The sequence below is a fragment of the Triticum urartu genome, chromosome 7 (genome assembly GCF_003073215.2).
Source record: "Triticum urartu cultivar G1812 chromosome 7, Tu2.1, whole genome shotgun sequence".
NCBI classification, from domain to species: Eukaryota; Viridiplantae; Streptophyta; class Magnoliopsida; order Poales; family Poaceae; genus Triticum; species Triticum urartu.
In genome coordinates this window covers 76,646,414-76,661,486 of record NC_053028.1, presented here as the reverse complement: position 1 = coordinate 76,661,486, position 15,073 = coordinate 76,646,414, and the positions used below count along the sequence as shown (strand labels likewise).

General features: G+C 49.3%; 1 protein-coding gene across 1 annotated transcript; it reads left to right on the top strand.

The window, feature by feature from the left end:
* The first annotated feature begins 216 nt into the window (after window positions 1-216).
* Window positions 217-1,662, top strand: LOC125522232 (F-box only protein 7-like). Its single transcript, XM_048687317.1, has 2 exons — window positions 217-354; window positions 400-1,662. The coding sequence occupies exons 1-2, from the start codon at window positions 217-219 to the stop codon at window positions 1,660-1,662; spliced, it is 1,401 nt and encodes a 466-aa protein (XP_048543274.1).
* Window positions 1,663-15,073: the final 13,411 nt, after the last annotated feature.

Below are 15,073 nucleotides of genomic sequence, written 5' to 3'. Positions count from 1 at the left end.
TAACTGCTCAGATTCGAATTCTGGATCTTTTCCGAAGTTTCTACGGCAACAAGTCCCCGCCGTTTCGTCCTTGGATCCGGACTCCCTTCTTCCAATCGGATCGCAGGTGATGTCGGAATTACACAGGCTTATCTATATAAGTGCAGCCAGGTCGATGTGCTCTTCTTCTCAGATTAGATACACAAGCCAAGTCCTGTTGGTTTTGCAATCGCTCCAATGGAGGCCTCCTGTAGCTTAGCCAGGATAGTGAACTTTGCACATCTTGGCCTTAGAATTTTGCCCAAGTTCCTCGCTCTTTCTCCTGATTCACTGGGGAAATTCAGAAAGGTCTCACCACGGATGGAAACTGAAATTGTGCTGAAAAATTTGCCGGAGCTGCCGCAGGATGTATTGGGAAAGGTCTCACCGCCGTTGGAAACTGAAACCGTGGTGAGAAATTTGCCAGAGCTGCCGCAGGATGTATTGATGGAAATATTTTCACTCCTCGAGATACCTGACCTCATGCGTGCGGCCTCTGTCAGCACCTCCTGGCACTCTGCGTATACAAGCCTATGCAACGAGCTTGAGCTGTACAAACGGCCTCAGACGCCTTGCCTCCTCTACACTTCTGAATCTGCTGGTGAGAACGTCGCTTGTCTCTACAGCCTCGCGGAGAATAGGGTCTACAATTTAACTCTCCCGGATCCGCCCATCCGCAGTAGGTATCTTATTGGGTCCTCACATGGTTGGCTAGTTACCGCAGATGACAAGTCTGAGCTCCACCTTATCAATCCGATCACTGGTCAACAGATTGCTCTCCCGCCGGTGATCACCATCGATTATGTAGAGCCAATCTTTGACGATGCAGGTACAATTGTTAAGTATGGATTGCCCGAGCAAGTGTACTGTGCGGACTCAGGCTCCAAACTCGTTGATCCCAAAATGTTAACCTATGCTCCCGACGAGCTTCGTGACCACCTCTATGTCAGGGCATTTATCTTTCCGGATCCGTCGGCAGGAAGCTACATTGTGGTTCTCATCCACGGTCCAGAAGGTGAGCTTTCGTTTGCAAGGATAGGAGATTGTAAGTGGACCTTGCTGCCCCCTGGTTGGGACTATAAACAATGCATCTACATGCATGATCTATTGTATGCATTCACGGGAACGGGAAGAATTGATACTTTTGATCTCACTGGCCCTACCGTCACGAGGAACATAACTATAGATGAGATTGACAATTACATTAGCTGGGACATGTGGTATGTTGTTCAGGCACCGTGTGACGGCCTGCTTCAAGTCCGCAGAAAGATTGAACTAATAGATGCGGCTTCTGAGGACCTCATAGCTATTAAAACTAGAAAAATCTTGTTATACAAAGTTGATATGGCAGCAGAAGAGCTTGTGGAAATAAATGGCTTGCAACATCACGTGTTGTTTCTTGGGTGTAATCAGGCACAGTACCTTAATGCTGAAGAATATCCGCAACTGAAGGAAAATTGTGTCTATTTCACAGATGATGAGCAACATAATTGGAGGTATAAGCCGAATCCCCGGGACATAGGTGTTCTCAACTTGGATGATGACAGTACGGAAGAAATTGTATCCCAGCTTTGGTGCAGCTGGCCCAGTCCCATATGGATAACACCCAGTCTTACAGTGATGAACTTGTCATTGTACGAATAGGTAGTAACATGGCAAGTCTATTAATATATGTATTTGCCACCAAGGAGCTGATGAGTTTGACATTTGTCTGTGTGGGAAACACATATATATTCACATATGTCATTGCGTCTAAGGAGCTTGATGAGTTTGATATTTGTATATGTGCGAAACACATATTTACTTCTTTTTTTGTGGGAATAATGAAGTGTACTTGCACTATTAGATATAAGGCGAACTTAAAGAAAATAAAAGAGGTAGTTAATGGATCTATATTTGGTTCAGAATCAGTACTGCAAAACAAAAATTTGCTCCTCAGGTCACCTGCACTTTGATGCGGATAGACCACCAAACTCAAAGAAACACGGGCAATTTTAGTTTTCATATTATAATTTGATTCGCTGAGCTATTTATTTTGTTGTGCCACATTTTTGTTCCTGTCTTTGATTCTCAAGGAGCACCGCTTGCCAACATTTCCTTACATACTTCCATTTTAGGAACCGCCACCCTTGTTTTTTTGACAGAAAATAGACTTTATTTGACGAAATAGGGTTTCCTCCCGCTTTGTATTACAAAGCAAACATCACCGATACAACCGGTGCTGGGGCGAAAGCAGCACATGCACGCTCAAAAGAAACAAAAGAGAAAAAGAAAAGAAACAAAAGCCGACACCGGTGGATCAACAAAAAAACGAAGAAGCTTCGCGACCGCCGCGCCCACTGGGATCCTCCACTAAGCTCCTATACTCCGGAGCGCCGGTACCAATCAACACCTCCAAGAAGGGATGTGACGATGACGATGCTGCCGCCAAGGGTTTCCTCCGGTACACGATGAGGAGAGAGAAAGGGTACCTCCGACGCCCTCCAGGAAGGTTCGGTGACTCCGTCAGGCACCACCGCGTCGGAGTCGGCTCGGCCGACATGGATTTCTCCCGATCCCAACCTTCACCTCGGGCGATCCGGAGCACGCCACCAAACAAACCACCACTCTGCGCCAAAACGGTCTTGAAGCTTCCGCGCCGTCTCACCACGGCACCGCAAAAGGGGCCTGCTCAACGAAGAAGAGGAGCCGGGACTCGGGACAGCAGCATCGTCGGCACGCGGGAGGGCCCAACCTCCACCGTCAACGACGGTAACCGACCGGGCGTGACAGTAGGAGCATACCGGTCCCGTGGGCCCACAGGTCCGGCCGGGTCCGTCGATGCCCGTAAAGCTACCGCCTTCACGCTGCAAAAGGCATGCCGTCGGCGCCACCACCTCGAGTCCGAGCCGCTCCTCCTCTGCGCCACGCAGAGGACGTCGAAGCCATGCCAATGGCCAGCCCGCTAGGACCCAGATGGGGCCGGGAGGGCCCAGATCTGGGCCGGGGGCGCACCGCCGGCCACCGCATGTCACCACGCCGCCCTGCCACCAAGCGCAGCACCGCCGCCTCGCCCACCTTCAGCGACCGCCGCCGAGTCGCCGGGCCGCCGCCCAGCCGAGCAGCACCGCTGTCGTCACCTGCCCCGGGAAGGGGACGAGCACGTGGGGACAGAAAGGCCCGTCGCTGCCGGCACCACCCGGGCCAGCGCCTGGGGCATCCGCCGGCGGCGGCGGGGGAGATCCAACAAAGGGGGTCCGCGAGGAAGGGGAGGGAGCGCGCCGCCCTGGCCACCTCCCGGGGAGGTGGCGCAGGGGCGGGAACAGGAGGGGGAAGGGGAAGAGGGGGGCGGGAAGGGCCGGGGCGCGCGCGCCGACGGCCGGTGGCAGCGGGAGCGGGCTAGGGCGGCGGCGGAAACCCTAGCGGGAGGGAGCGGGTCGGGACCTTTTGGGAGCGGCGGCGGAAACCCTAGCAGGAGGGAGCGGAAATAGACTTTATTTCTCATATGATTGTCATATTATTTACAAAAAGGTGAGAAATAAAGTCAGGGATCTCAGTATCCCAAGTACTGGAGTTGCTAGAGCTAAAAGAGTGCCTAGCTATGTCATCAGCAGCCGCCTGATTAGCCTCCCGAAAGCAATGCATAAAGGAGACTAGTGGTTGGGGCCCGCCATTGCGGGCTGCTTGAGAGAAAGCATGCACGCCTCATCATTATGTTAAAAAAAAATTCTCGCGTCACGTGAACATCACAACCATCTTAAAAGGATAAAGAAAAAGCCTAGAAAATCTTTTCTCCCAAAAAAGTCTCACTACCATTTAAAAAAAAATTCACCGTGACCAACCAGCATGCGCCACATCGCGTAGCTGGTTGTCCATCATTCTAGCGCCTTAATGGGTTTAATGTTCGCAGAGTCCAGCGACAGTTGCTTACACTCAGCAATAAGGGCTACGTCTGGACCAAAATATGCATCCATCAGGTGAACCAATTCCACTACAAACATACAATTAGACTCTTATATCAGTGTTGTACCACCACCCTCGTTCACCCTTCCGCACACATCTGCATCCTCCATTCCACTCCGAATTTTCAACCGAGAGTTGGCAGATTAGTGTAAGCCACCCTCCAGATGAAACAATGATTTTTACTATAGCCAGGCAGGATCAACATATTCGCCCAAAACAGATTATCATTATTTTTTTGCGGGTGAAAACAGATCATCATTTTACCTTTTATTACTTGTGTTCACGAAAACCTAAAAATCAAGTCTGATCATGCTACTAACAAACTATTGTTTGCACACGAACATGTCACCGTGTACCCTCGACGCCAGGGGTGATACACCGCAGCTCACGTCGAAGGATACCCGACCGGCAGCGCAATACGCAGGACAACCAACAGATGCTTTTGAGGACCCGAAATCCCCACACGCCCGGGAGGGACCCCGTCAGGGCGCGCGGCGGCTATGGGCTGCCCTAGGTCGACCTGATCGCCCCTAGGAACTCGAGGTTCGGCGCCCTGCAACAAGAAGCACGAATGACGAACGAGGAAGAAGAAGAACAAGGGAGAAGGTAAAAGATAAAAAGTGGTAGATGATTTTGTCTATTGTGTGTTGTTCAATCGTCCGTCACCTCTTATCTATATAAGAGGCGGATTGACTTTCCGTACAAGAAAATGACTTGCCTTGCCGTCCAAATCATCAAAATCTAACCAAATTCGGACTTCTCACGACCTCCGGCTCGGATGTCCGGCTCTAGGCCCGGATGATGCGAGCAAACCCAGATTTCTGCGACCTCCTACCCGGATGTCCGGCTCTAGGCCCGGATGATCCGGCTCTAGGCCCGGTTGATCCGACCAAAGCTAGATTTCTGACATCACTCCACTAATCGGGTTGTAACTTTTCATAAAAACTTGTATTAAGATGATTTTTATATCAAAATCAACTGTTTCGACGAGGCGCACAACTTTGTTGCTGAACACTTTTCGATTTGAGATCATCTTGAGGATGTTTCGGGATGTTTCATAAAGTCTGCAGTTGAAAAAGTTGTTCGGACGTCCGGTCTTTGTCCGGATCGTCCCGATTCTACCCGCATCATCCGGGGCTACACCCAGATCATGGCTTTATTTTTATGCTTATGTTCTTTGGGTTATTTGTTCGGCCCTCGGCCGGATGATCTGGACCCCGGTCCGGATGATCCGGCCATGCAGTGCTGCGGCGCATAGTTTTGGCTGTAGAACTCTCATACGACTTCGTATGGAAGCGATTTTTATATCAAAATCGTTCGTATCAACGAGACGAAGAACTTTGCTGTTTTAACTTTTTCCATCCGAGGTCATCTTAATTAGGTTTCATGCGATTCTTTAATCTGACGTCAATACAAGCATCTCTAAGATTGTCATAACTTTTGCATCCGAGCTCCGTTTTGGACCATCTCTATATCTATTTTGACCAGCTTGAAGAGAGCCATCCAATGGTAACATGAAGTCATGAATTTGACCTTATCTTGCTACAGACTCAAGTCATTTTTTGCGATCATGCCATTGTCGAGCGTCAACACATGCCACCTGTTTTTCGGCAAAATTAGTGTGCCGAAAAATAACTTGTACCGTGTTGGTTCTAAGGACGATGTCAACACTCCATTGGCCACTTTGCATGTGCTTAGGGCGATAAATATATATCGGCCATTATTTGTTTGAATCCTTGATGCAAACTTGGGTGAAACCTTCTCAACTTCATTAACAATCCGATGATAAAGTTCCATATATATGTATCTCAAGGTCATCCTTCGAACCATATTGTTCACCCTTTTGCTAGGATTTTGCAAATAATCAACAATAAACTTTCTTCAATCCTGACTTTCGGCTGCATAAAAAATTCATTAGTGGCCGAAGCGGTGGACTTCGGTTCGGCCTTACCTCTGTCAACGAGACTAAGCATCGGCTATTGATTGAAATGCAATACACCATGATTAATATAGTAGCCGGATGCTTGCTGTGCCAACTCTCTCGAATTGTCATGTCTAGAAATATGAACAATTTTAAAGCAACCCAAGGTAAATTTTGTATCTAGACATACCTCAAGATAAACTATAGGTGATTTGTTAAAACATTGATAACTCTTGGATATTTATTGCACTACTCATAACGAATCACCGAAAGCCTCAATATATATCACACGTATAGCATGTAAAAGGTTCAATCCGAATAACAATGCATATTCGGCTTTGATTAATTATGCAAAAAATATTCTAAGTGGCATGAGGCTTCACAAAATTGCACCATAAGGAGATATATAAACAACACCAACACCTTGGCTATTATGAATTCAACCATCAAAACATAATCTCCATAGTACTAGAGAGACAAGGCTAATATCAATAATATGCATGTCATAAATCCGATGCTCAATAATGAAACCAACAATGATTTGGCCTCTCATAGACTAGAAATGTTTGTAGGCCAAATCATATATATTAAATCAGAGCATAAGCCCACTCACCATTTCCGCAACTATGAATTGGTCTATGCAACATGTATTCAATGACATCGGTCATTATGTCTTAACTCCATTCAATCATAACATATGCATACATATAAATTTCCATGAGCACATACCTTGTCTCGCTCTCCAATCGAACTAAGGACGATGTTAGAATACCACATCGGCCATGCATTGACATGCATACTCTTAGGACGATAGATAAATATCAGCCATTACGATAAGGTCCATGTAGAATTCACCGACCAAAGTATGTATAGCCGGAATAAACAAATGAAATAAAAATTAAATATTTCGGCCCTTTGGATTAGCAACAAAAATTAGCTGATAAAATGTATAGAGATTTGGTAATACCCTCTCATGATGCAGAAAATTATGTCGCGTCCATGGATCGAAATGAATCCATGGAAGGTAATTGATCATACCTAGGGATGAATTCCATGGCAAAGGCATCAATGGCATGGTTGAAGGAAATGGATGATGTGCTAACCGAAGATTTTGATGTTGCGATGCACACCTTTGGCTTAATTTTTTGTTGCTTCCATCCTTCTCTTTCTTCACTTTTATTGTAGTTGTTGCAATATAAGCATCCACATCGTTTTTGTTTTGATTGATCCTCTTGGGAACCCATGCCATGTTCTTATTTCTCAACTCTTGTGCACTAAGATTTTGTAATTCCTTCTTTTGCCAATATGATAAGCCGAGTGGGCACCTCGGCTGTGATTCTGTTACGACCAATGACAATTCTTTTTTGGCCTTGTGCACTGTCAACTTCTTTTCTTCAGATTTGGCACTTTGACTCTCAACAATTGATTGCTTCATCTCATTGCGTGTAGTAGCCAATGTCAACACTTTCATTGGCTCTTTTTATTTGAGATCAAATCTGAAGTAGCACTCTTACGACCATCTCTTTTAACGCGGTAAACTTGCTTGACTACCTCTTTCTTCTTTCTTGAGATCCGTACCGATTCCTTATGATTGAAATGGTCTATAACATGTGATTGTTCAAATGTTGTTTTTCTCGGAGCTGCATAATATTGGTGAGATGGTCTAAAATAAGATAGAGAATGTGACCTTGTATCATACCTGTCCCATGATGGATCTGGATCTACATGAACATAGGGAGGCATCCACGGCATTTGCATTGGCGGCCCAAAATAAGGATATGAATATGTTGCATAAAAATTCCCACTTTGCCAATACCGATCCTGATATTTGCGCCTCAGGGGTGATCTTGGTTTCTTTGCATGATTCGGCCGATAAGCATTCTTCTCTTCACTCTTCTTTTGATATTTATCCAATATTTCAACGAAGGTGATTTTTGATCTCTTACACTTGCGCTTATTTCGGCCTTTGTTCTCTTTAGGTTCACTTTCATCGATCATTGGATTTGCTTGCTGCCCCCTGTCCTTGGCGTCTTCATTGTAGCTTCGACAGAATTCTCGGCCTCAAGATTATGTTCATTATGCTCTTCAACAACTTATCTTCTTGAAATCTTGATCTCGGCACCTGCAGTTTTTACCTTCTCTTTAAATGGATCGGCTTGAAGCAGCAGATGCATAAACTTTTTGAAGGAAATATGCCCTAGAGGCAATAATAAAGTTGTTATTTATATTTCCTTATATCATGATAAATGTTTATTATTCATGCTAGAATTGTATTAACCAGAAACTTAGTACATGTGTGGATACATAGACAAACAGAGTGCCACTAGTATGCCTCTACTTGACTAGCTCGTTGAATCAAAGATGGTTAAGTTTCCTAGCCATAGACATGAGTTGTCATTTGATTAACGGGATCACATCATTAGAGAATGATGTGATTGACTTGACCCATTCCGTTAGCTTATCATTTTATCGTTTAGTATATTGCTATTGCTTTCTTCATGATTTATACATGTTCCTATGACTATGAGATTATTCAACTCCCGAATACTGGAGGAACACTTTGTGTGCTACCAAACGTCACAACGTAACTGGGTAATTATAAAGGTGCTCTACAGGTGTCTCTGATGGTGTTTGTTGAGTTGGCATAGATCGAGATTAGGATTTGTCAGTCCGATTGTCGGAGAGGTATCTCTGGGCCCTCTCAGTAATGCACATTACTATAAGCCTTGCAAGCAATGTGAATAATGAGTTAGTTGCGGGATGATGCATTACAGAACGAGTAAAGAGACTTGCCGGCAACGAGATTGAACTAGGTATTGAGATACCGACAATCGAATCTCGGGCAAGTAACATACCGATGACAAAGGGAACAACGTATGTTGTTATGCGGTTTGACCGATAAAGATCTTCGTAGAATATGTGGGAGCCAATATGAGTACCCAGGTTCCACTATTAGTTATTGACCGGAAACGTGTCTCGGTCATGTCTACATAGTTCTCGAACCCGTAGGATCCGCACGCTTAACGTTCGGTGACGATCGGTATTATGAGTTTATGTGTTTTGATGTACCGATGGTAGTCCGGAGTCCCGGATGAGATCGGGGACATGACGAGGAGTCTCGAAATGGTCGATACGTAAAGATCGATATATTGGACGACTATATTCGGATATCGGAAAGGTTCCGAGTGATTCGGGTATTTTTCGGAGTATCGGGGAGTTACGGGAATACGGGGGAAGAAGTATTGGGCCTCATGGGCCAAGTGGTGGAAGAGAGGAGGCAGGACAAGGCAGGGCGCGTGGCCCCCTAGCCCAAACCGAATTGGACTAGGGGGCCGGCCCCCCTTTCCTCCTTTCCTCCCTCTCCTTCCTTCTCCCTCCCTCCCTTTTGGTGGACTCCTACTAGGACTTGGAGAGCTAGTAGGACTCCACACTTGGGCGCGCCTCTAGGGCCGGCCGGCCTCCCCTCCTCTCCTCCTTTATAGACACACAGGTTGATCAGTTGATCTTTTAGCCGTGTGCGGTGCCCCCCTCCACCATAATCCACCTTGGTCATATCGTAGCGGTGCTTAGGCGAAGCCCTGCGTCGGTAGCATCATCATCACCGTCATCACGCCGTCGTGCTGACGGAACTCTCCCACGAAGCTCTGCTGGATCGGAGTTCGTGGGACGTCATCGAGCTGAACGTGTGCTGAACTCAGAGGTGCCGTATGTTCGGTACTTGTCGTGGTTCTAACTCTGACAGTGATGTAGGGGGGTGTGTATGGAGAGGCTAGATCTTAGCTATTGTGAAGTTGTAAGCACGCGAGGTTTACGAGTTCAGGCCCTTCTCGGAGGAAGTAATAGCCCTACGTCTCGAAGCCCGGAGGCGGTCGATTGGATTATGCGTGTATGGATTACAGGGGTGCGAACCCTTGCTACTGAGGAGGGGGTGGATTATATAGAGTTCGCCAGCCCTCTCCTGCCCTCAGTAATGCAGGGGTTAAGGTACATTAAGGTCGGGCGTTACTGGTAACGCCCCTAATAAAGTGCTATGATGACCATAAAGACTACTTAATGACCGACCATTTGCCTGCGGAGTGACTTTAGATCTCCTGGCCGTCGAGTGGTTGGCTTCGAGGTCGAGTGGTAGCTTCTTGGTCGAGTGTCTTGAACCCGTCGAGTGGGTATCCTTCAAGTCGATTGAAAGATGACTTTTTCTAAGGATGTCCTTGGGTAGGGCTCATAGGACAGGTCCGTGCCCCTGCCCCAGGTACATAGCTTCATCATTAGCCCCCGAATGGATCGAGGTTAGAGTGGGGGAAGAGTTGGAGATCTTTCCGACTGGTTCTTTAGGCTGCATGAGCGCCTCGTTTTGGGCCAATTGTCACGGATGATGTCATTAACCTCTTTCAGTCGCCTTGATCCATTCCAGGCCTTTCGTCGAGTGAATTTCTTTACTTGTGACATGCCGAGTGTCGGCGCGGGCGGGGTCTTCTGTTTTGTCAGGTTGTTCTGCGGCCCACGGATGTCGCGGGATTCCGATTTCGGGAAGCGCGCGGGATGGGAGCGGCCGCAGTAATCAGAAGCGATAAAGCGGAAGCTCCTCGATCCCCGCGTCGCCTTTTTCGCCACGTACTGCGCGCGCGTCTGCTGCGGGATTTGACTGGATAGCCTGGGCCTACCAGTCAGCCACTCGGAAGCGGCCCCTTATAAGTTGCCGGTTCGGGGTTTCCAAACAGTGCGCTTTCTTCTCCTTTCTTCTTCCCCTCTCCCTTCGCAAGTTCCTACGCCGCCTCCGCTCTCACCCTAGCACCGCGAGCCCGTTCGAGATTTTGCCAGCGACGATGGTGAAGGGCAAGACGTCTGCTTTGGAGTGCGCGAAGAAGGCGGCGGCGCCGGGGAAAGGGAAGAGGTCTGCTCGGGGCGGATCTTCCTCAAGGACCGCTCTGCCCAAAGGTTGGATCCAGGGCGACTGGATGCCGTCGGTGCTCCGGCAAGAGGATCTCCACGACATGGTCGAGGGGGGAGTCATTCCCCACGAAGCTGCGCGTCTCCCGGGGGGAGAGATCGAACCTCAACCCCGCGACGGTGAGTGCGTGCTCCTAGCCACCCACATCGACCGTGGGTTTTCTCTGCCGCCACATCCTTTTTTCCGGAGCTTCCTGAACTTCTTCGGAGTGCAGCTCCACCACTTCACTCCCAACTCCAACGTATACCTTGCTGCTTTCATTTCCATGTGCGAGGCTTTCTTGGGTTGTCGCCCCCATTGGGGACTTTTCAAGCACATCTTTCCCTGCCGTTCTCAATCGGTCAAGAAGGCCAAGTCGAGTGACGAAAGGACGCAGGTGATCCAGCTGTGCGGGGGCCTGGCGATCCAGACGAGGGGGAAGAGTTGTTTTCCATCCATCACTTTCCCGGAGTCGGTCCGTGGTTGGCAGGCGACCTGGTTCTACTGTCAGGAGCAGGCGACCCCAGGACAGTCGACTGGTCTTCCCCCTTTCTCTCTCGACCGAGCTGAAAAACCTGCTTCTCTGAAAGTGGCGCCGGAAGAAAGGGCCCAAGTCAAATTGCTAGCTGGTCGAGTGGTTGAGCTTGTCCGTGAGGGTGTGACTGGTATGGACCTACTGGAGGTCTACCTCTGGAGGCGCATCCAGCCGCTCCAGGCCCGTGACCACCCGATGTGGCTGTACGTGGGTCTCAACGACACCACTCGGGTCCATCCGGAGGAGGTCACCGATGAGATGTTGGAGGGGTGGCTGTCGAGCATCACAGGGAACAAAGACAACCCCCGAGGAGCCAGGAGGGTCGTTCCACTCGACAACTCGTATGAAGTGGACCAGGTATGTCTTTATGCTCCCGACTGAGATTTTGTTTTCTGCATTGGTCTTCTTTGCGTAGGTCGATTGACTTTCGTCTTGTCTGTTGTTTTCCAGGCGACTACCGAGATGTACTCGACGCCCAACGGGGCTCAGGAGCCAATTGAGGAAGGGGAGGCGAGCGGAGGCGAGAGTGGAGACGATCAAGTCGAGTGGGAGTCCGATGGCGAAGGAGAGGGAGGCGACGACGTCGACTCCAGCGAAGAGGAGGAAGAGGAGGTTGAACCCCCTCGCCCGGAGGGGCGATCCAAGCTCACACACGATCCAGCGCGGGGTCGTGGTAAGGCGACTACTCTTGTTGGGCAGTCGTCGAAACGCCCTCGGACCTCTTCTCCTCCGCCGATCGAAAAGGCTCCCAAGCATCCACGCGCGACGCCGTCCAAGCCGCCTAAGGCTCTGCCCAAGATGAACATGTCTGTCCCCACCATTTCTGGGTAATAATAAGACTTGTTTTCCTTTGTCGACCATGGACGGATCCTCGGTCGATTCATTGAGCCAACTGACTGATTTTCGAGATTTGCAGCGCTGCTACTTCTGAGATCTCCGCCAAGGACGACGACCAAGAGATGGAGGACGCTGTTACCTCCAACCCTGGTATGATTACTGATGTTCTGCCTTGGGTCGACTGGACATTTATTGCAATTCTGGTCGATTGAATTTTTTCTTGTAGCTCCTCCTCATGTTATCAACCTCCCGGATGACGACGACGAGCCGCTGAGAGCGAGAAGGAACAGGAGAACGTCGGCTAGCGAGACCCCGCAATCCACTCCGGCGCCTGAGGCCGTAGCTCGAGACGATGGCGAACCCACTCGGGCTTCTGTGACTTTCGCCATTCCTCTGACGAGTGTGCGGCCCTCGGCGTCGACTGCGAATCCGTCTTCGCTTTTTGCTGCGTACCCCGTCCCTGAGGACCAAGCGGCTGCTGCAAAAGAGGCTGTACGCCAGGCGGGGATCATGATGGAACAAGTGAAAGTGGCCCGGGAGGCCTGCCAGGCGGCTTATGACGCGAGCTCGGCTCTTCAGAGTAACGTCCAGGTCAGTCGACTTCAACACTTGGTCTGTTACGATATGCTGTTTGAAGAATCTCTTTTGCGAAGATCTTTATATCTGTACACCCACTGGGTGTGTCTGCCAATTCTTGGACGAGTGGGGGCACGCTAAGTGCACCCACTGGGTGTAGTCCCCGAGACTACGGTGGACTGCTGGCAGTCGACTGTAGTCTTTATATTGAGTTGTTGTAGCTGTATTTCTTCACTCGGTCTGGTCAGGCCATGTCGAATGGAACGGTATCCGGTCGACTGCGGGCAGTCGACTTTTTTTTTACAGTAGGGGCACGCTGAGTGCACCCACCGGGTGTAGTCCCCGAGACTACTGTCGAATGTTTTTGCTTCGGCTGTAGTCTTAGAAACGCCATAATTGTCTCTTAGTTACTCGGAAGCAACTTATCTTGGACTCGACTTCGAGGGCCGGTCGGGTGGGATAGGAACCGGTGGGGGCACGCTAAGTGCACCCACTGGGTGTAGTCCCCGAGACTATGGTGGACTGCTGGCAGTCGACCGTAGTCTTAGTATTTATTGCCTTTGTTGTTTTTTACTGTAATGATAACTTCTCCCCTTTGATTTCAGAAATCTTGCGATCTTGGAGCCCGCTTGGCTGACTTGGAGAAGCAGCAGATTCAACTGAACCTTGATCTGGAGCTGGCTAGAACAGAGCTGCAGAAGGTCAGAGACGGCGCCGCAGGTAAGACGACTTTGTCGACTGATTAGTTTTTAGGCTTGAGTACCCTTCTACTATTTCCGAACCAATCAACATTTCTTCGCAGAAAAACTGAGAGAAGCTCTGGCGAAGAAGGATCAGGACTTGGCTGCTGTCCGTAAGGAGGCTGACGACAAGACCGCTCTGGCCGTACAGAAGCTGGTGCTTCGGTCGGCCAACTAGAAGAAGAGAACACCAGGCTGAAGACCGCTCTGAATGAAGCCAACAGGGAGTGTTCACGCTGGAAGAAGGATAACCTCAACCTGAATGAAAAGATGGAAGGCTTCGCTCGCAGGAGGGACGATCTGGAGAGCTACTTGAGAAGCCTCGCCAAGAAGTTGTACATCAAGCTTGAAGGTGCACACTCAGTTCCGACTGGCGTTATTTTTTTTTGTGTCGACTCAGTCTATGAAAATTGACTTATCCTTGGATCGTGAATGCAGAGCTTTGCCAGAACTTTGAAGAGGAGACTGGGTGGATCGAACCAGGTTTGGATCCAATCAACTCTCCCGTGAAGGATGAGACTGCCATGAATCTGCTCCGACTGGAATCTCGCATTGACGGCATCGTGGATTACTTGGCTCGACTGAAGGTTGCCATGTCACGGATCGACCCGGCACTTTGGCCAGAGTCTACGCTCCAAAACGATCTCGAGTCTCTGATGACTCGACTTAACGGAATCCCTGACCGAGTGCAGGAGTGGAAGAAGTCTTCTGCTCGGTGTGGCGCTGATGTGGCTCTGTCTCTGGTCCGCGTCCATTGCAAGGAGGCGCGATAAGAGAAGCTGGCCGCCATCCAAGTTGCCAATACCAGGAAGCACAACTTTCAAGACTTCATGGAGACTTTTATTGCTGCTGCCACTCGTATTGCAGATGGGATCGACTTGGACGAGTTCGTCGCCCCTTCCAGTCCTCCTCCTGAGGAATGAAAAACTTTTATGCTTCACTTAAATTTGCCTCGGAATGCCGAGTGGATTTGTAACCGTCAAACTTTGCCTTAAATTTGCCTCGGAATGCCGAGTGGATTTGTAACAGTTAAACTCTGCCGAGCCGAGGGCTCGAGTACTTTGATCTGAGGTCTGGAACTTAGGCGAGTGCTGGGCTGCAGCTAAGCCCCCGAGTGGGAGGTTTGCTCTCACTCGGTAGGATTTTTAAACATTTAGGCGAGCGCTGGGCTGCAGCTAAGCCCCCGAGTGAGAGGTTTGCTCTCACTCGGTAGGGTTTTTAAACACTTAGGCGAGCGCTGGGCTGCAGCTAAGCCCCCGAGTGAGAGGTTTGCTCTCACTCGGTAGGATTTTTAAACACTTAGGCCACTCGGTGGGATTTTTTTCAAACTTAGGCGAGTGCCTGACTGCAGCTAAGTCTCTGCCTGACCGCAGCTAAGTCTCTAAGTGGGAGAACTTAGGCGAGTACTGGACTGCAGCTAAGCCCCCGACTGGGAGGATTGCTCTCCACTCGGTAGGATTTTTTTTTTCAAACTTAGGCGAGTGCCTGACTGCAGCTAAGTCTCTAAGTGGGAGAACTTAGGTGAGTACTGGACTGCAGCTAAGCCCCCGAGTGGGAGGATTGCTCTCCACTCGGTG